Below are 25,799 nucleotides of genomic sequence, written 5' to 3'. Positions count from 1 at the left end.
CACCCCCCACCCCCACCCCTCGTTCCCCCATCCCACCCTGCCTCTGTGGCAGGGCATTCCCTTTTGTTCTCTCTCTCTCTCCTTTTGGGTCCTGTGGTTTGCAAGAGAGGCATTGAGTGGCAATCATGTTTGGTCTATAGTTTACTTTCAGCATGCTTCTCCCATCCTGGGAGGATCCTCCCAACACCCTTTATTTGGTGCTCCCTTCTCAATCTGAGCTTCCTTTTCCCCTTGCACATGTGACTGGCCTTCAAGTCATGGAGCAAAATTCCTGGTACTAATCTCAGCCACTCCTGGGTGTTAGTCTCCCATTTTGTTACTTTATGTTCCCCAGATGAATGCAATCTTTCTGTGTCTATCCCGCTCTTTCTGACTCATTTCACTTAACATGATACTTTCCATGTAGTACCACTTGTATGTAAATTTCATGACTTCATCTTTTCTAACAGCTATGTAGTACTCCATTGTGTAAATGTACCAGAGTTTCTTTAACCAGTCATCTGTTCTTGGGCACTCAGGTTTATTTTTTTTTAGGGGAGTAATTAGCACTGCACTGTAACACTGTCCTCTCGTTGTTCATCAATTTGCTCAAGCGGGCATAGTAACGTCTCCATTATGAGACTTGTTGTTACTGTGTTTGGCATACTGAATACGTCATGGGTAGCTTGCCAGGCTTTGCTGTGCAGGCGAAGTACTCTTGGTAGCTTGCCGGGCTCTTCTGAGAGGGGCGGAGGAATCGAACCTGGCTCAGTCAGGTTGAACGCACACAAGGCAAATGCCCTACCACTGTGCTATAGCTCCAGCCCTAATTAGTTAATAATTAATAATTAAGTGCCCCAAAAAGCAAGAAATATCAACTGTAAAGTGTCTGCATCTCTATAGGTAAATCTCAAATAGCATACAAATATTAAGACAGGTATGGTTGGCCTCATGAAAATCAAAACAGGCCTTTCAACTTCCTTCAAATTGCACAGTGAATTTGTCGCTGTGAGTTGACAGCTTCACTTGAAAGCCAGTGAGAATTCAAACTCCTAGGAATTGAGTTACTGCTACAATTTTGCAGTCCTTTCAACTACAGGGAAAAGGATTCAAATAGGATACGCAGTATTTACAAGATCTCAGATTCTTACAGAACTGAAGATTAGCCAGGACAAAGCAGGTGGCTGTAAACTGTACCTTAGTTGTTGTGAGGAAAGAGAAGGAGAAAGTTGAGCTCTTTAAAAAAAAAAATTAACTTGTTAAAATCCTGAACTTTCTTGGGACAAATTTGCACATCAAACTGAATGTTCAGAAAAGTGGAAGGAAACAGAAAGGAAAGGGGAAAGCTTCAAGCACTTATTAATAATGAATGTCTAAATCGATAAGAGTATCATAACTATCACAACACAGTAGCAATCATAAATCTTTTTGCACCTAAAAGCACAACAAAATGTTGAAACATTTATAAAAGTGACTAAATATGGGCACTCAAAGAAAGAGTTGATAAATTATCATCTATGGATAGAAGTTGGCAGTAGTTAACTCTGAAGGTGGGGTTCAATATGACCTTTACTTTTACATTTTTTATAATGTTTGACTATTTCTTAACAAATTTGTATCATTTTAATGTAAAAACGGATTTATTTTTGTTTGCACACTTATTTGTTTGTTTTGGGGTCACACCCTGTGGTGTTCAGGCCTATATTTAGTTTTTTGTTTTATTTGTTTTTTTGTTTTTTGGGTCACACTCAGCGATGGACAGGGGTTACTCTTGATTTGCACTCAGGAATTACTCCTGGTGGTGCTCAGGAGACCATATGGATGCTGGGAATCAAAGCCAGGTCAGCCTCATGCAAGGCAAATGCCCTACCCGCTGTACTATCGCTCCCGCCCCAAGATTTAGTTACTTGTGTGAAGGTTGTTTCCAGTGGTGCATGTGGGACCATGCAGTGTCAATGATCAATATGGAGCTGGTCCTTGACAAGTGCCTTAACCTCTGTACTGTCTCTTAAGTCCCTGATTTAGTCACGGTCACGGTCATGGTCCTCCCGTTGTTCATCAATTTGCTGGAGTGGGCCCAGTAACGTCTCCATCGTGAGACTTGTTGTTACTGTGTTTGGCATACTGAATACGTCACGGGTAGCTTGCCAGGCTTTGCCCTGTGGGCGAGATACTCTCGGTAGCTTGCTGGGCTCACCGAGAGGGGCGGAGGAATCGAACTCGGGGCGGCCATGTTGGCTGCGTGCAAGGCAAACGCCCTACCCACTGTGCTCCAGCCTGATTTAGTCATTTTATTTATTTATTTATTTATTTTTGGTTTTGGATCAGACCCGGCGATGCACAGGGGTTACTCCTGGCTCTTCACTCAGAAACTACTCCTGGCGGTGCTCAGGGGACCATATGGGATGCTGGGAATTGAACTCGGGTTGGCCGTGTGCAAGGCAAAAGCCCCCTACGCTGTGGTATTGCTCCAGCCCCGATTTAGTCATTTTAAAAAGAACTTTGAATGTGTAGATTTCTGGCTTCCATAATTTTGTGTCATCATGTCATTTAATTTTTCTTTGAATTCTTTTCTCTTCACAAACACCATCTATCTATTCTAAATTATTCACCCATTGAACAAATATTAAATTCATGTTGGCAATTATGCTCAACACTACTAGGTGCCAGGCATTGTTCTAGATATCAATAGCAGAGTAACGGACAGGGAAGACTATCTTTCTACCCCAGGGAGCATTCCTCTTGGTGGGAGGAGGCAGAAAATAATTAAGCCACGAAAAAGCCAAGTAAAGTAATTTTATGAAGAAAATCCAAAACAATTTGGTAGCAAGATGATCACAAAGCCATGCATCAAGGATGATGTCAGTGTTTGACCTGAACCCTGAAAGACAAAAGGAACCCTTCATTCAAAGACTCTTTGCCATTTTTCATGTCCCAGTCTTCTCTGTCACAGGAAGTCATTGGAGGAGTTTCCTACAACACAATCTGCCTAACTTTTTCAAAAATATTATGCGCTTATAAGAAACCACTTATCTCTTCTTTCTTTATTGAGAGTCACCTGGTATTAGCTTAATACATCTCCTAGCTCTCCTTGCAGCCGATTGTTGCCATGTGACCAAGTTTTGGCCTAGATTATTTCCTGAAGAAGAAAAGTTGTCCTTTCCTCCTTCCCCCTAGCTCTACTGACTGTGAACATGTGGCATGTGGGCCCATGCAGTCGTAAGCTACCTTTCAGATATAAAAGATGGCAAAATCTGGAGGGTGGTAGGATAATGAAAAGAAAAGTGGTTCCTGCCGGTGTGAAGGTCATTGGGCTGCTTACTCTCAGACTGGTTCATGAGAGAGAAAGTTCTGAATTATTTACATCTCTGCTATTTAGAGAACAGAAATGCTGTGTGGCACTTCTAGATCATTCCCTTGAAAGGAAAGTCACCTTGCCTTTCCCTGTTTTTTTGTTGTTGGATACAAGCACAGTATCATCAGAGGTACAGCCATATTGGATTCAGAAACAGAAGCAGCTAGGGGGTGCCAGGGCCACCTGTTCACCCTAACACGTGTAATGAATGGGCAGTTTTCTGAGAATGAAAGAAACTTAACAAAGAAAGTCCCTGCATCCTCCCTTGACATTGGGAAGTCTTGGCCTGGATTGGGCTTTAATAACCCTCGCCTCCAAACTGCCTTCACTTCCATGTTCCCACTTCAGTTCCTGCTGAGGTCTCATTCTGGATTGTTCTCTCCTTCATCTCCCATGCATGGAAAGAATTCAAGGTGATGATCAAATGTTACCCTCCAAGTCAGAACCAATCTCCCTGTTCCTGGTTCTGGCAACATCTAATAAGAAAATCTTACACATTACTTGTTGGAACCCCTATACTGTTAGGGTCTCTGTTAGAGCATTGTAAGTCTGACCTGACATAGTTCCTTTCACAAATAAATCTAACATCTGAAAGTAATGAAAGTAACATTATACAAATACCACAGTGACACTATTGCCCAGCATAGTGTTTAGGAAAGAATACATACTGAAAATATATCAGTGCCCTTTTCCCTCCCTAACTTTACTCAGCATGTCATTTTTTTTTCATTTTGGGTCACACCCAGTGATGCTCAGGGGTTACTCCTAGCTCTGCACTTAGGAATTACTCTTGGCAGTGCTTGGGGGAACCATATGGGATGCTGGGAATTGAACCCAGGTCGGCAGCCATGTGCAAGTCAAACACCCTACCTGCTGTGCGATCATTCCAGCCCCAGCATGGCATTTTAATGCCTGGAAACCTGATGACCAGCATGACTAAGGTTTGTTTGTTTTTTTAATTGTGGGAAGGTTTCCTTACATGTAGTGTTCAGAGGGGCACAGAGCTACCCCCTGGTGACTCTAAGCCCAGAGTTGCTCTGGACCATCACTGCTGGGGACCCCAGCGAGCCCTGTGCTCAAGAGGCTGTGTGAAGCTGAGATTCAAACCCAGGGCCTCCACATGCCAAGCATGTGCCTTCCAGCCCTCCGAGCTATCTCTTGGGCCCTGTGTGCCTAAGTTTTAATAGGAAACGAAATACCTATAATTAGACACGGTTGTTCTTAAAAGGACAGCACCACTATCTAAGTGTGTCAAGCGACGTCTCGCTGTATTTTTGACATTAGAAAGGTCCCCGTTCTTTGGGAAAGTGGGGCATTATTGATGCCTCATAGCTGTCATAGAGAGCTCCTCGTCCAATCTGTGCCTTCGTTTTCTCACTCTGCTCAGAGTGCCTACAGGAATGAATTCATTAGACATTCAGTGGCAGAAGCTTGATGTGTTAGCACAGTGCTGTGGTACCAACTCTTTTCTTAGACCGTTCGGGCCTGTGAATGTCAACCCTCTGCCAGGACATTCCTTATATCAGGCAACCACGGAGTCATGAGAAGGACCTGAGTGGAGGGAGGAGAAGCCTCATCTTGACAGACCCTGTGGCTGGCGGCTCCTATTCAGCTTGCAATCAGTCCCCAGGGCTTTTCCATAATTGTTTCTTTCCTCCCTCACCAGATCTCTATAAAATCTAATTAAGGCCCCCAGTTTGGTTTTGTATCCAGAGCTGCTGAAGGGGCCAGCCAGGTGCCCTTCCCATGTCTCTGTGAGCCCAGAACTTGAGTCCTCTGTCTCCTGGCCTGAGCCTGTGGCGAGGTGCTAAGGATGCTTCAGGCACCCTGCAGGTGGGTGCAGAAGGACTTCACCATCAGCACATGAGCAAGACTTCTCTGCTTCCCTTTCTTCCTGCCCAACAGGAAAACCTTTCCCTGGGCCACCGCAGGCCCCAAGGAGGCCAAGACAAAACTGAACAGGCCACACCAATGAACAAGAGACATGAAATGCCTGTTCTGTGGAGCTAGCATGTCAGTGGAGCACAGGCCATAAACAGTGACATATTTGGAAAAAAATGCTTGGAAAGAAACAGGTATGAGAAAACTCCCTGGCATAACCATAGAGAAGGCAGGGAGGGAAGACCCACTTAGAAGGTAAGGCAAGGGGGCTGGAGCAATAGCACAGCAGGTAAGGCATTTGTCTTGCATGCGGCTGACCTGGGTTCGATTCCCAACATCCCATATGGTCCTCTGAGCAGCGCCAAGAGTAATTTCTGAGTGCAGAGCCAGGAGTAACCCCTGTGCATTGTCATGTGTGACCCAAAAAGCACAGAAAAAAATAAATAAAAAATAAGAACGTAAGGTAGGGTCAGAGGCCAGACAGAAAGAAAAACAGGACTCTAAGGAGAGTTCCGTGGAGTGGACAGCTTGCACAAGGGCTAGAGACAACTAACGAGATATGTTGGAAATATTGCCGGAGTCCAGAATCTGCAAGGCAGGGTTTAAAGTAAGCAGCTTAGATTTTAACCGAAGCGCTATTGAAAGCCTGAGAAAGATCTTAAATAGGGAAGTAAAGTGACCCAACACCGTTCAAACTACTAGTGCTTTGGGGGAGTGCGTTTTTATTGAAGTAGGACATATATTCAGAAAATGTTTTACTCAATATATTTCAACCGTGTGGAAATCTCCATTTAACCAGCATCCAACTAAGAGCTGGAGCATCTCAGGCTAAGAATCTCCTCATATATCCTGAGCTATTCATGCATCACCCCCATATTGGGCTGAAACTGGCTCTTGGGATTTGCAAGTGATGCTCAACATCTTGTCAGGAGTTTACACATGGATGTAAAACACAGCCACAATGAAAAAAAAACAATATAAACTTCTAAAGAAATGAATTATAGAGAAAGCCAAGGAAAATATATTAGAAAATGCAAACCCCAGTGAATTGTGACTGAACACTGATTAATGGGGCCTGGAAATAAAGGGGGCAGGGAACAGGAAGAAACGGGCTGGGGGGTGTCTCACAGGGGCACTAAGGAGTTTGGGTGTGGTCGAGCCATTATTATGTTGATGGGGAGACTGTTTTATTGGGGGGGGTTGGAAATGTCAGATTTTATACTTACTCATGTGTAGTTCTTAATATGTTAATTATTCCGCAATAGAAGTTTGAAAAAGAAAACAGAGTGGCCAGAGGAATACAGCATAAAGGGGCATGCCTTGTAGGCGGCAATCCTGATTTGACCCCTTGTCACCACATGACTCCTGAGAAACACTTGGTTTTTGACTCTGGAGAGTCTCAAGCACCACCAAAGTAATCCTTGGAACAGCAGGACAGGAGTACCACTGCATCCTCAGGCCCTCACATTGAACCACTTGGCTAGATTGAATGAGAATCACCGGAAGGAGCCCCAGGGCTTCTGAGCACAGCCTGGGAGCCACCCAGTCTCCAAAGGAAAAGAAGAACCTGAGAGTTAATGCAATAAATAGATGCTGCAAAGCTGAAGAGATACAGGTGAGAGCAAACAGTTCAAGGAGGGTGGACAGTCAGACCTTCCAAGTAATAGATCTCTGTATTCCCAGGTAACTGAAGTTGTTGGGCCTTTTCAATTTAACACCAATGGGCTACCACAAAGCTCATTCAGAACATGAATGTAACAGATATGCAGAATTTACTACATCCTAAATATCCTGTGACATTTCACTAGTGTGTTTAGAAAGATGTTTAGTTCTGGAGGTTATTTACATCTTTTGTATCTGTCTAGTCAAAATCTCACATAAAGTGAGATTCACACTCCACACGGCTTCTCCAAATTCTGTATTAAGTAGCATCACATTAGTAACTCAAAACTGGTAAAGACAGGATTATCGACATCAGGGAAAACAGCCAATACTACACATACTGGCTTTGTTTGGGGGGAAAACCAGTTGTTAAACATTCACCAGTATCTTCCTTGTCCCTGAGCCTATCACTCAAGGATAATCACTACCAAACTGGCTTCTAATCCCTTAGAAATTGGACACATGACACATTTTATTTTGGATCAGGACTTTGGCTCCATGCATGCTGTATTTGTGAGATTCATTTAGGGAATTGCAGAGTGGGTTCCTGGAAGGGAAAATGACTAGCAGGATGGGAGAATGAGAGACATGGGCTCCAGTAGAGAGGGACTTCTGGACAGTTTTTGCTTCAGGTTGGATAATACTGGATACTGGAATTAGGGAACAGGGGTTGAGCTTCATTATAGAGTCCTGATCCTTAAAAAAGTGTCATAACCCTGGAGAGAGCCTAGGACCTGGGCCTGGTATGGAGGAGAAGGGACTGAGAATGGTAGAAAAGTAAAATTGTCTTGTCTAGGGAAGGTGCACCAGTGGAAGAATTTGTAACTGAGAGTCGGAGGATTAGGTGTCCAGGAAATAAACATATGGTAAAGGAAACAAAGGGTGTGTAGACAAGGTTTGTAGCCATGAAATTAAGAAGCCCCAACTTTTGCAGGAAAAGCAGGTATTATTGTCGATCCTTGGTTTCAAAGGCTTCTTTGGTTTGAAACAGGATGAGGAAGGTGACTAACCCACAGGAAGAGAAAGAGGAGGAGCCTTATCTCAATTATAACTTTATGCTGATAAGATTTATGAGGAGAAAACCTGGTTAGGGATTATATAGAGAAAGAAAGGGTTGATTTTTTCTAAAGTTTCAATATCCAAAACTTCTGCACTCCTGAATGAGTTCAAAGAAGAGGAAACACTTCTATACTTTTGCATGTTCATTCATTCACTCATTCATTCATGTAATGTGTATATTTCAAGCAATAGGTTTTGGATCAAGAGACAAGGTCTGAGCTTAGAACTTTACTTTTACTGCCATAGTCTTATTTTGGTGGCTGAAAAGGAAAAGGCCAGACTTTCAGGAGGAGAGATGAGAAAAGAAAGAGAGAAGGCAATATGGAGCAGAGGAATGAATCCAGCCCCCTTCTGCCTCCAAAGCAATGTGGGGTGCAAGATGTGCTCAATTGGGGGAGAACACTCTCCTTTTCTTATTTTTTCGCTTTTCTAGTATATTTGTGTAGAACTTATAGACTTCCTGAAAACTAGTATCAAAATTAAACTAGACTTAGTTCCTAGATCTAAAACTTGATCATTGTATAACTGAAACCCAAGCACAAACATTTGTAAGTCTACAACTGATAGTCTACAACTATTTGTAAGTCTACACCTCATGGTGTTTCACTAATAAAAATTTTTTAAAAATAAAAATAAAACTAACCTAGGATATAAGGCAACATTCCCCCCCCCATAATTTAATCCCAGAACCTCAGAAATCAGAATAACCTTCTATAATGGGTTGCCAATTGCCTCTCCCTCACCCAGCCCCCTTACCTACCAGAAAAATTAATATGTCCTCTATGCCTTATTTGGGGGGAAAAAAGGACCTTGCAGATTAAGTGAAGGATCTTGAAATGAAATCTTACTGTATTACTAGTGGGTTCTAAATCCAGTGACTCCTATAAGAGAAAGAAGGATATTTGATTCTCCGTGTCTGTCTCTCTCTCTCTATTTCTCTCTCTCTCAGACACATACAGACACACAGAGAGACATACACACACAAACACACACACAGACACACACACAGACATGCATACACAGAAACTCTGTAAAGGCAGAAGCAGAGAGTGGAGTGATATATGTCCAATTAAGCAATGCTTCAAGGAGCCAAGGGAGAATTCTCCAAGGGTCCCTTAAAGACAACAAGACTCTACCAACATCCTGATTTCTGTCTTCTAGTGTCCAGTACTATGAGCAGTTTCTATGGTGGCCACTTGTTATGGCAACTTCAAGAAATGAGACTCTTTAAAAGATTCATGAATGCTCCCTAGAATACTAAACACTGAGCAACAGCAGGACTAGGAATCCACATGCTAATGAACTCTTCAAAATGCCACTACGATAGTTTGACAGCTTCTGATCAAGAACACCTATAACTGCAGCTTATAAAATAAAAACGGAAACCCCACAGGCTACCTGCCATTGTCTTGCCAAAAATTCAAGCTTATTAGGCAATGGTATGAGATACCCAGATTACTAGTTATTGGAGACTTATAATTACTTAAACACTGACTCGGTAGCAAATGAACCACAAGCCAAAAAAACATGGTGGTAGGTCTTATTGGATAGTCCCCTTCCTGATTCAATGGGGGCAGAAAGTAAGAAGGAAGGAGAGCTGAATGGTCAGGGTTTAGCCTCAGCAGGTAAACAGAAACCCAAGCTGGAGAGGTAATGGAGAATCTGGGAAGCATTGATAAAAAACACAACTAACAATTAGATCTGGATAAAAGCTGACAGGCAAGGAGGAAGGACCAAGCTAGTGAACTCTGAAAATGATATTTTTCATTTCCTTCAAAAATAGGCCTGAAAGAATAATTGAAATGTGAGAGTTAGGGAATACAATGCGTAGGCAAACGGATCAGCACCTTGGAATGACCAGGTCGATGACTCTTGCTTTGAATGTACCCCAAATACTGTTGCTCATATAGATATGAAACCTATATATGGACTCCTTCAAACAGACACTGAATGTATGCTATGTGGTGGGTGCGGAGCAAAGTAGAGAGGAATATTCAAAAGGAAAAATCAGGCAGTAGTCTGATCTCAGAGACTCAGACTACTGTCATTTAAATACAAGATTGTGAGTGCTCTCCTCTGGGGTCACCACCCAAGCCAAGCTTGAGCTGGAACCCCGCCCCTTCCCTCCTCCAATGCCATTGGTGTTTTCTGGCTGCATCATAGCCCAATGTGTGTGAGCACAACTGGGTGGGGATGAGAAGGGTGATCCCTGATGGATAAAAGTGTGCAAGCACCATGTCTGGGAGGTGCAACCCTTGGCAAGCACTGCAGTCCAAATGCACGTGGGCACCAGAGCGAATGAGGTGAGCACCGCAGCCTTGTGTGCAAGCCCTGCTACCTAAGGTGGACCCTGAACCACCACCCAAACTAAATGTGTGAGTACCTCAGCCAGGACTGGGTACAACCCCTGTTCATTGCAGCAGTAGCAACAACAAAGGGAAGGGTGGAGTAATAGTGGAGTCAATGTTAAAATGAAACGTCCAGGAGCCAATGGACATGATGAGCCCGTAAGGAAGAGCTCCAGGAGACATGTCTCCTGCAGGCAGCAGGAAAAAACAAACCAAAAAAAGTGGGTTCTGAAGAGAGAGAGAGAGAGAGAGAGAGAGAGAGAGAGAAGAGAGAGACAGACAGACAGACAGACAAGTGCCTGCCATAGAGCCATAGAGGCAGGCAGGGGATGGGGGGTGGAGGATGATGGGAGGGAACCTGGGGACACTGGTGCTGGGAAATGTACACTGGTGGAGGGATGGGTGTTGGAATACTGTAGGCCTGAAATCCAATCATGAATAGCTTTGTAAGGGTTTATCTCACAGAGATTCAATAAAAAAGTGAAAAAAGAAAAAAGAAAAAGAAAAGGTGGTGGCTGAGGTGAGCCCAAAAGGTTGAGCCAGGCATTTGGCAGCTGAGAAGAGGAAGCCGTGTGCAATACGAATGCATGACCCCTCTGGATTTCCTGAGCTCCCATTCTGTCTGGCTAGCCTGACTGAATTCCTTATGTGCTTTAAAATGCGCTTAACTCTTACCTGTGTGGTCAGTGCAGTTCGAATCTCACCGGATGGCTGAGGCCATTGAAGCACCACCAAGAATCTAAGTGGCTTGATCCAAGTCACCAGCAAACAGACAGTGGAGCCAGGATCTGGGGCTCTATCTAGTCTAGATGGCCTTGCCATAGAGCTGTCCTTGCCTCCTGCTGATAGAGCCAAAGAATCAAGCGTGGGGAAGGGACTGGGAGGAACTGGAAAATGAGTCTGGAAATTAGGACCCGTCGGGCCTGGATGTAGGATATAGGAAGAGAAGGTTGGGTTTTATTCTGAATGAGGCCTGGAGCCTGAGAAAGCTCAGAAGTGAAAAGTAACCAAGTCAAATCAGTTCCACTGAGAGATTGTTTTTGGCGTGACGGGAGAGCAATATATAAAGAAGCCATGAGAACCCAGGAAGGGAGGGCTGAAAACTATGTTTTAAAGACACTTAACATGGAAGATAGAAAGGAGAGGGGAACTTAGGCTCTGGCTTTGACTTTAAACGTTGCGTTTGGTTCTCTTACAGTCAAACTGGGCGAGGGAGAAGAAAGAAGGTCCAAATCTATGGTTTTTAACATGGCAATAAAAAGGATGCCACTATCGGAGGGAGGAAATACAAAGAGTGAAGTTGGGTTATTAGAGAGTGAAGGAAAGAAGGATTATAATTAAGGTTTAGATTGCAAAGGTTATTTTGCATGTATCATCTCAAAGGTTTGGGGCTTTACTATACAACCATGGCATCTCGGCTTACTTGGATGAATTAGAAAATTGTGCTAAGCAGGCTACATGGTTTATATATTTTGTTTTCTCTATGTCACGATGGTTTGACATCTTAGAAATCTCTCTAGTTGGGGAAGACTACACTCTTGAGCTTTCTGAATTCTTACAGATTGCCAAGGATCAGCTGAAAGCATATTTTTATTTCTTTTATTTTGTTTTGGGACCACAGTCTGTAGTGTTCAGGGCTTCCTTTTGGCTCTGCACTCAGGGATCATCCTGGTGGAGCTTAGGAGACCATATGGAGTGCCATATGGAGTGCCAGGGATCAAACCCAAGTCAGGCATGTGCAAGGCAAGTGCCTACTAACTATCTCTCCAGCACCAGGAGCTTGTTCTTGGTATGCAAAGAAACAAAACCTAGAGGCATGCTAGCTCCCTTGTCCTGTAGACCCCATGAAGTAATATTCTTCCACCTCAATCATCCCTGAGCCAGAAAACAGAAAACTAGAAACCATTCCTATGGCATAGAGCCCTCCAGCTCTATTCAAAGTAGCCAATCTTAAACTACTTGCCTGGCCCTGCTTTTCCATCGACAGGTGTGAACCCACCTTTCCTCTGTTTCCTGTCTTTTGCTCTTGCCTGATGCTGAGTCTTGTTCATGGGGTGCTGCACATAGTTGCCTCTGCATCTTGGACGTGTGGCTCTATATTTTTAAATTTTTTTTGCTTTTCTGAGCCAGCTGTTTCTTCATCTTCTCTTATGGTCATAACCAATCTGAAGACACATCGCCTAAAGGAGGAGCACAGAACATAGGCAAATGCACCAACTCTGTCTCCAGAGGAACCCTTTCTCTGGCTACCCATCGCCCCACTACCCTTGAATAAAATTCTGAAATCCTACATGAGGGGACTCTTCCTTTCTTTTTACCCTCTTAAATAAAGTATCTTCTGAATTCAGGGGCAAAATTAAAGTAAAAGGAAAGATTTAAAAATATGGTTACTCCCACAGGAAATCTACTTCTCCTAATGGGGAAAATAAAAGTTCTTGGTAAGTTTAGACTATAATACCGATATATAAAAAGCATGTTATTAGATGATCAACTTTAGGTTGGATAAAAAAGTATTTAATCACAGAGAGATTAATGTACTCACTGTTTTTCACTTAGCTTGCAGGTAGATGTAATAATCAGAGAAAGCTGAATCGAGTACTTAGAAACAAGGTAAATTTCCCTATAAGGGAAAATTTTAAGAATCCAAAAATCTAAAGAATAGCCTGGAGAGAACCCACACAGGGCTGGAGTACATGCTTTACCTGCAAAGTTCCTGAGCAGAAACACATTTCCAAGCCACACATCGAACCATCTGGTCCAGTTGATCAACTATCACCGGAAGTGAACCCTGGCTTCCCCAAGCATTTCTTGGGAGGCCCCACACCGAACAAATAAAACCTGATGAATAAATTTGGAATATCCAACAGGTCATCTATATGTGTGTGGGGAAGAGACCTGGACCCATCTAAGGTCATTCAAGAGAGGGGGCAGGATAGGGACAGATGTGGTTCCTCAATAGTCAGAGTCAATAGGTTTCTGAGCCATAGCGTGCTTGGCATTTTAAAGCCAAAATAATGCTTTGTGCGTCTGTTTTGTACATGGTAGAATTTTGGCAGCGTCTCTGACCTCTAGCCACTGGATGCCAGGAGCAACCACCCCCCAATCCTGAGCTGCAACCCGCAGAAATACCTCCAGATATTGCCAGATGGCCCTTAGGGGAGGGGGCACAATCCTCCCTGTGAGAGAGCTGCCGAGAGACACTTAGATTGAATTTCGGTTTCTGCTACTTCTGAGCGATGCCATCTCAACATGTTTCGCAACCTCTCAAAACTTCAAAATCCTCCTCTATAAATGAAAAATGCAGTAGGCATATGTGATTTTGTTTGCCTTGGGAATGCTCTGCCTCCCACTCCAACCATTTGGTCCCAGTTGGAATGGTCGCTTTCCTCCCATCTATAGGCCGGTGTTAATTAGTCCAAGAACGGGCAGCTGACGGCAGCAAAGCCCATCTGAGCCCTTCCCTGGGATTTTTTGGAACTAAAACTGAGAAAGTGTCAGTGCCTCTCTGGTGGAAGAAAGCCAATGATGTGACACTCCTGAGCTACGGGAAGTCACATGCCCTGGTGCATGGAAGAAGCCAGTTTGCAGAGAGAAAATAAAGACAACACACAGAGAGAAGCAAGCGACAGTGAAGAGGTGAGAAAATAGCTTCCCCCTAATCTACCCCCGCCATGGTCGCTGAGCTGGGGTGACTGGGCTCATGACACAAACGAGACTTTTCATCAGTCAAGCATGTCAGGGCCTGTCTTGTGGGTCTGATTTGAAGACGGGTGGCAATGATGCATGTCAAGTGTTTATTAGCACAGTGCCCAATCCAGTCGGAGCCTGGCAAAGAGCACTTCTTATTTCAATCATCGGTTTCATTCTTCCTCTGGTAAACTTCGCGTTCCAGAAAGCGGAAAAGCATGCAGTCCAGCCTGCGTTCTTCCAAGCTTATGTGCCCTGGGTTTCGCCTACTCTCTCCTTCCCAGGCTCCACACTCGCCTCCCTCTGTGGAGAGTTTCCTGAGTCCTGCCCTTCCTTCTTCACTATCTTTGGAAGATGACATGAGACAGACATCAATTAAGTGGCTGTCTCCGGTCCTGGCAGCAAGGAACCTCATGCCTCCATTCTTTGCTTTCAACCTTGGTGCCCAGCTCTGCAGTTAGCCTAGAAGAATCCTTCATCAGGGTTTTGTGTATCAAGGGTGTTGCCTCAAGAAGGCAGAGCTGCTGGGAGCACATCCGTCTTTATGCTCCCTGTCTGAATTCCCCCCAAAGCATGAACAGATGTGGATGAATGGAATGTGCTGGGAGCTTGTAGACATGAGTGGTGCTCCAGGCACTGTGCAAAGCACAGCGGATGTGAAGCCCTCAGGACATCATGTGTAGGAAGTCACCCAGAATGTGTCTATCACTGTGGAATGAAACGATTTAAAATCACCTCCAGCCAAGGATGACCCTTCAAAATCCTTTCTTCCACTTTACTCACCCAGGCGCCAAGTCTCTAGATTGGTAAACCCTACAATCACCCAGTTTACTCTGCTGGAAATAAGTCTTAGCCAGGTTGTAAGTACTCTCTTGCACAGCCTGATGTCATCAAGGCCATCTGACCGACTTGCCTTACTCTAATTCTGGAATCAGAATGACAGAGAGAGTTATCCTACCGGGTAAGGAGCACATTGTCCAGATGATAGAAAGTGGTTTTTCTTTTTCTTTTCTTTCTGGGTCATGCTTGGTGATGCTCAGGGGTTACTCCTGGCTTTGCGCTCAGGAATTATTCCTGGGGGTGCTTGGGGGACCATATGGGATGCTGGATATCAAACCCTGGTTGGCTGTATGCAAGACAAATGTCCTACCCGCTATGCTATCACTCCGGCCCCTATAAAGTGATTTTTTTGTTGTTGTTTTGTTTTGGGGCAGCACCAGCAATGCTCAAGTCTTACTCCTGGTTCTGCACTCAGGGATCACTCTTGGCAGGTTTGGAGGATCATATGGGATACTGGGAATGAAACCAGGTTGACTGTAGGCAAGACAAGCACCCTACCTTCTTTCTGTACTATCTCTCTAGCTCCCAAGCTGACATAAAGTTTTAAGTCACATTTCAACTCCAACAAATCCATGTGCCCAATATTCTTTCTAAAAGAAAGTCTTGCTAAATATGATTGATGCCCTTTCTTCCAAGTTATACCAGATCTCTTAATCTATAGTGATCAATGTCCCAATAAAGACCCCAGTTTATTGGGATTAGCTTGGCCAGTAACTTAGGAAATGGTTCAAGTGAAGCTACCCAAGACCTCCATATAGTGTGGTGACATGACATCTTTGAATCAGAACCTTGGTTTTATGGTGGAGACATGAGGAATGGAGGAATGTTGGCCCGTCATGAGAGGGGCCTTTGTTCCAATAGTTCCAGCTCAGTTAGGAGTTATGCCTCTGGAAGCATTTGATCCACGGGAGCATGTGTGTTCTTAGCAAGGGATTCTCTTCCTCACCATCTACTGATTTCCAAGCACCTAGAAGAGTTTAACATGGACCTAGAAGAGTTTAACATGAAGCTTGGAAAATGTATATTAGAGTGCAGTAATTGTAAGTCAGTTTTGTTTGGCTTGATGAATCCTGGATCCTGAGTGAATTGAAGACTAGAGTCTAAATTTTTGCAGTACTCTGCCTCTAATAAATAGCTCAACTACCTTATTTTTGGAGATAGGGAGGGCATACCCAGCAATGCTCAGGGGTTACTCCTGGCTCTGCACTCAGGAATTATTCCTGGTGGTGGTCAGGGGACTATATGGGATGCTGGGCTGCTTTCAAGGCAAGCGCCCTACCCACTGTATTATCACTCTGGCCCTGCTTGACTACTTTTTACTGAAGCTGTTTTGATTCAGCTTTAAATATTTTAAAGTATTAATGCACAAATATCATATTCCACACCTTCCCCCCCCTTTTTTTTTATAAATTTCAGAAAGTGATATTTTCTTTCCTATTCCAACTGAGGGACTTTTTGAACTCTGCTTTTTTTTGGGGGGGGGGAACACCCGGCTAAGCTCAGAGGTGACTCCTGGCTCTGTGCTCAGGAATTACTCTTGGTGGTGCTCGGAGGATAATATGGAATGCTAGGGATTGAACCCAGGACTGAACACCGCATGCAAAGCAAGCACCCTACCCACTATACCATCTCTTCAAACTCCTAATTTTATCTTTTTTTTTTTTTTTTTGCTACAGGTGTTCAGGCTAGTCCTATCTTTGTGGTCAGAAGTGACCCTGACACTGCTCAGAGGACTGTATATGGTGCTGAGAATTGAACTGGGGTATGCTGGGCTGGAGCGATAGCACAGCGGGTAGGGCGTTCGCCTTACAAGCGGCCAACATGGCTGACCCGAGTTCGATTCCTCCACCCCTCTCGGAGAGCCCGGCAAGCTACCGAGAGTATTCGATATGCCAGACACAGTAACAACAAAGTCTCCAATGGAGACGTTACTGGGCCCGCTCGAGCAAATCGACGATCAACGGGAGGGCCTTTACTTTACTTTACTTTATGCTGCTTGCAAGATGAATGTACTGCCCCCTGTACCCTCTCTCATTGGCACTATCACACTGGCCCTGCTCAGCTACTGTTTAACTGAAGCTGTTCTACCACTATGGCCTCATCTCTTTGACCTTCTATATTCTAATTGAACTCCAAACTGTATTTCTTAGGGAGATCAATACAGCGTAGGTTCCCTGATGAGATGGAAACCTGGGTAAGAAGAAAGAAGGATGCAGGTGTCGGGATGGAAAGCAGCCTCTTTAGTCTTTGTTAAAAGACTAAATAACCAGATAGGCAGAGAACATCCTGTGATGATACAGAGAATCAGAACATGCAAAAATTGCCCCAATTAACAAGCCCTCACATGTGTTTATCCCTTTACAGTTTGCCGAGCACCTCCACAGGCATTATCTCAGGTGTCCTCCCAGCTGGAAAACACAAGCATTCATTTCTACTTTACTCAAAGATAACAGAGATCAAGAGATGATCCAAGGTCATGGGAGAGAAGCAGAATTTTAACCAGTTGGAAGCCCAGTGACTTTCCTGGATGCATACTTGTTTTTCGCAGCCTTTATGTAGATCGAAAGCACAATCTTCATAACAAGAACAACTGATTTTTGCACCATTCATTGGCCATGGGGAAACCAGTTAATCTATGCCTCCCCGTGTTCATCTATAAAATGGATATATTCAGGCTTGAATGATAGTACATGCGTAGGACATTTGCTTTGCACACAGCCAACCCGAGTTTGATCCCTAGCATCATATGTGTTCACCCAAACCCCACCAGGCGTGATCCCTGAGCACAGAGTAAGGAGTATTCCCTGAGCACTTGCAGGTGTGGTCCCCCAGAACAGAACAAATGGATATAGTCAGACAACATAACCATAAGTCAGTAAGTCAGCAACAAATGAGATTAGATAGCCAACCACATAATCTATGTCTTCTTTTTCATCCTGCTTTTACTATATTCATGCAACAGTTGTAGACACTACGGGAGGTCTGACCCAGACCCTATCCATGCTCATTCTACTGCCACATCCTTCCTGATTTTCCCTTCTCCCTTCCTTCCTTCCTTCCTTCCTTCCTTCCTTCCTTCTTCCCTCCCTCCCTCCCTCCCTCCTTCCCTTCCTTCCTTCCTTCCTTCCTTCCTTCCTTCCTTCCTTCCTCCCTTCCTTTCTTCCTCCCTTCCCTCCCTTCCTTCCTTCCTACCTTCCTTCCTTCCTTTCCTCCCTCCCTCCCTCCCTCCCTCCCTCCCTCCCTCCCTCCCTCCCTCCCTCCCTCCTTCCCTTCCCTTTCCTTCCTTCCTTCCTTCCTTCCTTCCTTCCTTCCTTCCTTCCTCCCTTTCTTCCTCCCTTCCCTCCCTTCCTTCCTTCCTTCCTTCCTTCCTTCCTTCCTTCCTTCCTTTCTTCCTCCCTTCCCTCCCTCCCTCCCTCCCTCCCTCCCTCCCTCCCTTCCTTCCTTCCTTCCTTCCTTCCATCCTTCCTTTCTTCCTCCCTTTCCTTCCTTCCTTTCTTTCTTCCTTTCTTCCTTCCTTCTTTCCCTACCCCATCTCCCTCCCTTCCCCTTCTATCACACTTTTCTTTCCTCTACCTTCCTATCATACCTAGCCCTTTACCTGTGTGGTTTTATAGAGGAGCACTTAACATTCCCAACACGTGTCAGATTGGGGGTTTTATTTATTTATTTATTTATTCATTTGGTTTGCATGCTCCTGCACCAGGAGCATAGGATTAGAGGGTCTCCAGCGGTTGAGTAAACACACTTTCCCCCCCTTTGGTGTGTTAGCTGAGTTAGAGGTTTCAGGAAGGAGAAGAAGAACAATTTGGGTTAGGCATAGCCAGCTGAGGTCCCATGTGACGTCTTTCACTTCTGAATTAATTCCCTGGATAAAGTGCCCTTTCTGGCAACAGGATAAACAGGTTCAGCCAGAGATTTGGCTGGCTGGTGTGTAAAGCCCCGCGTCACCACAGTGTTCGGCCCCATCCACTTCAGGCTCTCAGCCCTGGCGGGCTACAGTGCAGGCATTGTGTGCTCTGCAGGCTTCACACCCACCGGGCGAGATTCTGAAACGCACACTGCAAAGATCTCGCCTCACAGCGCTGCAGCCAAGACTCTTGACTCCCATTTGGGCCTATTGGGCTACAAAAACACAAAACAAACAAACAAACAAAAAACTTTCTTATTCAACCTTGTTATTTAAGCTCTTGAACTGATGAGACAAGTGGCTACCACTGGCTGGGCAGAAGGCCGATTTTCAGAGCTTCAGGGCAGAGGAGGGCTGAGGGGACATCATTTTAAAACCCAATTCTGAGAAACGACTCATCAATGGTCATGCCTCTTTTTATGTTTGATTATTATCATTATTATGACAATCATTTTTTTCCATTTGTGCCTCTTTTTATTTAAAAAAATTGTTTTCCAAATTTTATTTGATTAAAGAACTGTGAGTTACAAAGTTATTCATGGTTGGGTTTTCCAAATACAATGTTCCATCACCATACTCCCAACAGTGTCAACTTCCCTCTGACAGTGCTCCCAAGTTCCCTCTCCTACTCTGCTGTCCCAGCTCTAGCCTGCCATCTTGACAGATGCCTTTGACCTTTGATTGTGCCTCTTTTTAGAACAGTTCTTTAGTTTTTTTATTTTTCTAGCAAAAAAAAAAAAACCCTTTAATTTTGACCTTCTCTGATGCCCGCCCCCCCCAAACCCACACATGCACTGAGGTGTTAGTAGTTATAACCCAAAATATACAATAGACTTGATTGTTTGCTCGAAGACAGAAAAAGTGAACTGGTAGCTGCTTCTCCATCGGAGGTCTTACTTAAGTGAACAACTTTGTAGAACATCTTGTAACAAACCAAATGAGCCATGGAAAGTGTGCCATTCATCTCTGTCACAACTTGGATGAACTTTTTCCATTATTCTCTGTGAATCCGAACCTAGGAAACTTGGGAAGAGCATTTTTCTGTCCTTGGAGTTAAATCACTCATTTTGACTTGAGTTCAAAAATTGTAGACCCTCACAGAGTCAAGTAATTTTCAACAAATGGACATAAATAAATTTAAGTGGGGAAATGAATGCCTCCTCAACAGTTATTGTGAGAATAACCGGATAGCCCCAGCTGAAAGAAAAAAAAAAAAGAACACCTCATCTCCTCACTACACAAAAACTACCTTGAGATAAATCATACATCTAAATGGGAAAACTTAAACTAAAGTTTTTGATTATTAATTTGGAGTCCACATTATTATTTTGGGGCCACATCCATCCAGCCTCAGAGGCTACTTACGGGGTGGGGGTAATTGTTCTCCGCCATATTCTGGTGCCTGCTATTAAATTCAGGGCTTCCACATGCAAAGAAAGAGCTCCAGCTCTTTGAACTCTCTCTCTCTGGCCCCAAACGACACCAATTTTAGTGAAAAACACCTCTAAGACTCAGGGTGGTCAAAGGTTTCTTAAATCAAAGAAAGTAGTAACAATGAAATAAATTGGTAAATTGAAGTTTATCAAAACAGGGACACTCCTAGCCATGGGAGGAAAACAAGGTTAATAAAATTATTAACAAAATTCAATAACAAAATGTCTTTACCTAAACAAAAAAATTGTTTTTAAACCCAATTAGAAAAGACTTAGGATTTGAATAGAGAGTTTGCAAAGAAGCATATACAAATGACCTATAAGCACACACACACAAAGAAGGTAGTGTCCTTTTCTTCAAATTAAAGACACAATGAGATGCAGTGACCAGCTCACCTGTCCATCCACTAGAATAATCACCACCAAGTGTTGATTAGAATCCCGAGCAATGGGAGAGCTCGACTGTTAACCAGATAGACTAATTTTCTTATTTCATGAAGCCTTTTGATTTTTAGTTCTTTTTCTTGATTTCTTTTTGGGCTCCCAAGCAATGCACAAGAAAGTCAAGAGCTATATAAAGAGGAGAGAGAGAAAGAGAGAGAGAGAGAAGAGAAGAGAGAGAGAGGAGAGAGGGAGGAGAGAGGGAGGGAGGGAGGGAGAGAGAGAGAGAGAGAGAGAGAGAGAGAGAGAGAGAGAGAGAGAATAACTGTTCTGGTGTTCCAAGATTGCAGAATAACTGTAGCACTGTCCTTCTGTTGTTCATTGATTTGCTCAAGCAGGCACCAGTAACATCTCCATTGTGAGACTTGTTACTGTTTGTGGCATATCCAATATGCCACAGGGAGCTTGCCAGGCTCTGCCATGCGAGCGGGACACTCTTGGTAGCTTGCCGGGCTCTCTGAGAGGGACGGAGAAATCGAACCCGGGTCAGCCGCATGCAAGGCAAATGCCCTACCCGCTGTGCTATCGCTCCAGCAGAATAACAATAAATGATAAAATGTGTTTTTTTAATTCCATATAAAATAAGAAATATAATTTCCAAGGCTTGATGTCAGGCTCTCTCCAGGGGTAAGAAAAGGATTATGCCAGGAATCCAAGTCACTTGAAGAGATAAGGGTTTCACAGAAAAGTAATGAAACTGTTTCCGGCATCCTGAGGGATGGCAGCCAGCGTCCTGCAGCATGAGACCTGTGTTACACATCTCTGAGTGCACGGGAGTCTGGGATCAATTTCTCCCTTTTCTTGTGTGGTTGCTGCATGACTTGGGGGGAGGGCGTGTCCCACACAGGCCTAGTCATGGTTCTTGCTGGGCCACATAGTGGGCTGCGATGCTCCGCACTTGGCTGAGACGATCAGAGGGCATCTCACTCATTTTCACTTCTGGCATTGCACACACTCTGGTGGTTGTGTTTGCTGAGCTTGCTTTGGGGTCACACATATGCTCACCCCTGGGGATGAACGTCCTAGTTGCTCCTGGATCTTTTCGGTTGCAGAGCTCACTGGGGACCACACTTCTTGATTTCCTTTATTTCTTTTTTTGTCCCTTATTTTTGGTGCTCACTCCCACCCCAGCTACGTACTAACACAAACCGAATCAGGATCACAGACAGGAGGGCTGCCAAGACTGGGTTTGGCACATGCTATGAAACCAGGGACTGGACTCTTGCCCTTATGCTTGGAAGGCAGACATGCTTAGCAACCAGTTTATTTGTCACCAGGGTCCTGGAATCTAATATTTTCCCAAGCTGAGAGGTTGAAATAACCCCCACCACTGTAAAGGGATGGTAGAAAGGGAGTTCCTTCTTTTGCAGAGAGACAGTGGAATAGATCAAGTAACATGGGAAGTTCATCAAAGATCTTTATCTACATGCCTTGGGCAGACAGCAATCCTCCGATATAAGGGTCCATGTCAACTCTATTCGTCTTCTTTAAAGCTCTGTACTGTAAAATGTTTGCATATTTGCAGGCCCTGAACTGAGTTCTTGAGAGTTTGAATTATGTCACATTCAGGTTTTTGTTTGTTTGTTTGTTTGTTTTGCTTTTTGGGTCACACCTGGCGATGCACAGGGGTTACTCCTGGCTTTGCACTCAGGAGTTACTCCTGGCGGTGCTCAAGGGACCATATGGAATGCTGGGAATCGAACCCAGGTTGGCCACGTGCAAGGCGAACGCCCTACCCACTGTGCTATCTCTCCAGCCCCATCAGTTTTTTTTTTTAAATCTCCATTCTCAGACAGTCCCTGGCATACAGTGGGCACTCAATAAATGGCATTAGCTAAATGTGTTGTTTCCTCCTAATTTGGCTGAAATCTGAAACAACACAACACTGCTCACTTAGGGTCATGCGTTAGTGGTTCGTCAGTGTTTTCCAGTGAGGGGAAGTAGTCCGATTTGCCTATTGATGAAGAAACGACGGCCTCGGGGGAGAAGTTCCCATTTGCCAGAAGTCCCCTTGCTTGGATCATGCAACATACGTTGGGACACTTCTAGGTATAGAACTCCCAAGATTCCGTATATTTTACCCAAACACAGAGCCTTTAGAACCTACAGATCCTGCTCTCCTCATCTAAGCAGAGGGGTACAGAGGATGACCTTGCTGCCCACCTGGAGACCTTTGTGCTTAGATCCCTCCACCGGGCACCTGGGGTGCAGCCAGAGTCAAATTGGCAGAATGAGAGGCTGCAGCCGCTGCTACTTGGCAATGAAGCAATACCCACGAAGGAAAATGATACAAAATAATTTTAACTGCCTTGCAGTCCTTGAACCTTGACCTAGTCATTTTCTAAGAGCAAATATTTCGAAAAAATAAGAGAGAAAGATGAGAGAGGAGTGAGGGGAGAAGGGAGGAGGATTGGGGGAGGAGAGGTGAGTAGTGTGTGTGAGGGGGGAGCTGATTTCATTCAATTCAGACAAGTGTTTGTCGCGAGTAATAAGCCCTTGATAGCGTGGGAAACACTTCACAGCTCTCAGACCAGCCTCCCCCTCTCCACTCTCCTTTTATTCTTTTTCTTCCGTCTCACCAGAACTTCTCTCCAAGAGCAAGTAGTTATTTTTCGATGGTGTGGGAGCAGGGACAAGAGAGGGTGTGCTAAACTCGGGTGCAAATTATTTCGAAGCGTATTTATTTTTCGGTCCTCTCTAAAGCAATCATTCTCAAACTTGGTGCGTCGGTACCATCCTGCCAAAGAGGGTCAGCCCCAAGGTCCGATGTCATCGATCAGGGGTGCGGCCTGGATACAGGGGTGCTTTAACTCCCCAGGTTGAAAACGACTGACAGGACAGTGTCACTCTTCTTTTCCACCCTGGAGAAACAAACCTGGTTCTCAGCCCAGGTCAGGACCTGCGACGTCTGGCACCTGGCCCTAGGCAATCGCTGCTTTGAACGCCGCAAGGTCCTAGAAAATCCGCGCGCGCGACAACGTTAAACACCGGCTTGCGGGCGGGCGGGGCGGGCGGGGCGGGGGCGGGACCGCGTGGAGCCCCGCCCCCGCACGCCTATGGGCGCGCGGTGCGGGCCCTGACGTCACTCTTGTCAGGGCCGCGGCACATGTGCGGCCGGATGCGCTGAGCCGGGCGCTGCGGGGCCGCCAAGCGCGGGGGAGCAGCGGCTGCCGGCGCGGGGCGGGGGGTGGGGCGGGACGGCGCGCGGCCTCGGCTGGTTGCGCCTGGGGGCCGGGGCGCGCGCTGCCTTCCGCCCTTCTGCAGCCCTGTGCGTCTCTCTCTTTTTTTCCTTTTTTCTTTCTTTTTTCTTTTTTTTTTTTTTTTGCAATTTTGAACATTTTGCAAGACGAGGGGGGCTGGAAGCAGGTGAGAGCATCCTGCACGTCGCGAGGACTCCGCGGTCACTTGGCGCGCTCTCTGGAGACTGTCTGCGCTGGGAACCCGAAAGTTTTGTAAATTTATTTTTGTATGCAGATATATTTATAAAGAGATAAGTTTAAAAAAAACAAAAAAAATTTTTTTTTTTTTTTTGCATTCCCTGTCTCCACCTCCTTGGAAGCGAGTGTACTTTTGGCAAAGGACGGAGGGGGGGAAAAGCTCAGCAATCTTTTGAGGTGTTATTTTGCTTTTTTTGTTTTTTTTTTGAAAAAAAAAAAAAAGAATAGACATTGAGTGCATCGCGACGGAGAAAATGTCCCGACCGCTCCCCTTGAACCCCACCTTTATCCCGCCTCCCTACGGCGTGCTCAGGTCCTTGCTGGAGAACCCGTTGAAGCTCCCCCTTCATCACGAAGACGGTGAGCGTTGCCGCGGCTGCCCCACTCTGGGAAGGAACCGGACAGTCCCGGGAGCGGGGGGTCCCCCTCTTTCGGCCGGTCCTCCCCCCCCCCCACCCCGCGCTGAAACATCCATTCCCGCGCATCTATCACTCCTGAACAGGGGAGATGCAGGAGTGGGGGAGCTCTCCAGGAGCGATGTTTAAGAGGGCGCGGGGACCCAGCCTCCTGGTGCTGGTGCTGGTGGTGGTGGTGGTGGTGGGTGTCCCCGCTTCTGCGGGGCGGTGGGAGGGACAACTTGACAGGTCAGGGCTGTCCGCAGCTGGAAGTGCACTGGCCAGCAGAGCGCCTCGGCGGGCTCAGGAGGAGAAAGCAGCGGAGGGGGCGAGGCGCGGCCGTGCGGGGTGTCGGGTGCACCCCCCGCAGGCTGGCTCTCCGGGCCGTGCGGTTGTTTGTGCGGTGCTCGGGACCTCGGAGGCGTGCGCAGGGCCGGGAGGTGCGGAGCGCGGCGGGTGGGTGCTGGGCGCGGGTGGGGGGGGGGGGGGAGGAGTGGTCTCGGCGGGGAGCCGCGCACGCCTCCGGCGCTGACACTTTCCCCGTGCACTTTTCCCGGTGGGAGGGGAGCGCGGAGCGGGCTCACGTGGAACTGCGCAGGAGCCTCTTCGGGCTAGAGCCCTTTCTCGGTAAGTCCCCCAAAACCTTCCCCCCTCACCCCCCCAACCCAGGCAACCTTGGCCGTCGTTGGAGAGGAGGGGACGTGGCCCCCGGGAGGCGCCAAAGGCACCTGGTGACTCTAGGGCCGGGGGGGCGGGGGGGTTTAAGGTGGAGGGGGGGAACTGTCAGTCGTGGCTGCTGAGACTTCTTGCCTGGGAGCCCGCCGCGCGATCCTGAGTGTAAAGCCTTGCAGCTTGGGAGTTAACTGGTTTCCTCTCTGCTAGCTGAGCACAACCTGTTGAGCTGCCAGAGTCCAGGTGCTGGCTCGCAGCCTGCAGAGCCAGGCTACCCGCCTTGACTCCTCTCTGAGGAGTAGCACTTGGCAGGAAGGTGCTGCCTGCAGCCTTTTGCATCTGTGGGTGTTTGAAGTCAGATCAGCAAGAGATGAGACTGGAGAGGATGAAAAAAAAAAATTGGGTGGCGGTGGCGGCTGTGTTTCTCTGAGGAAGAAACTCAGAAGCCAAATTCCCTAATCCCAGATTCCACCCGCGCCTGAGTACTAGATTTGGCAAAATCTCGAGTGCTGATTACAGACGGTTGGGTGGGGGTGGGGGGGGGGGCTTGGGGGGCGCAGCTCGAGGTTGCTTAGGGGCTGTTTTGCATGCAGAAGGTCAGCTGGATCCAGACACCAAATGGTCCCTCACCCCCATATCCCCCGAGGGTGTGGTTCCCCAAAGTAAAACAAATAAAGCAACCAACCCGCCTTCTCAAGATCAA

At 46.0% G+C, this 25,799-nt stretch overlaps 1 protein-coding gene across 3 annotated transcripts in view; it reads left to right on the top strand.

The window, feature by feature from the left end:
* Positions 1–24,144: 24,144 nt before the first annotated feature.
* Positions 24,145–25,799, top strand: part of HLF (HLF transcription factor, PAR bZIP family member) — a 60,837-nt gene continuing 59,182 nt past the window's right edge. Inside the window, exon 1 of one of the 3 annotated variants that reach the window (XM_056127514.1) lies at positions 24,145–24,389. In XM_056127514.1, coding sequence (XP_055983489.1) covers positions 24,284–24,389 — 106 coding nt within the window. In that variant the 5' untranslated portion in view covers positions 24,145–24,283. Of the gene's footprint in view, positions 24,390–24,933; positions 25,052–25,799 lie in introns of those variants that run through there. The other 2 variants (XM_056127515.1, XM_056127516.1) reach the window with 2 other exon arrangements.

The sequence above is a fragment of the Sorex fumeus genome, unplaced genomic scaffold, assembly GCF_029834395.1.
Source record: "Sorex fumeus unplaced genomic scaffold, SorFum_2.1 ptg000063l, whole genome shotgun sequence".
Taxonomy (NCBI): domain Eukaryota; kingdom Metazoa; phylum Chordata; class Mammalia; order Eulipotyphla; family Soricidae; genus Sorex; species Sorex fumeus.
The sequence above is the reverse complement of the archived record's forward strand: the minus strand, read 5'-3'. Positions and strand labels throughout refer to the sequence as shown.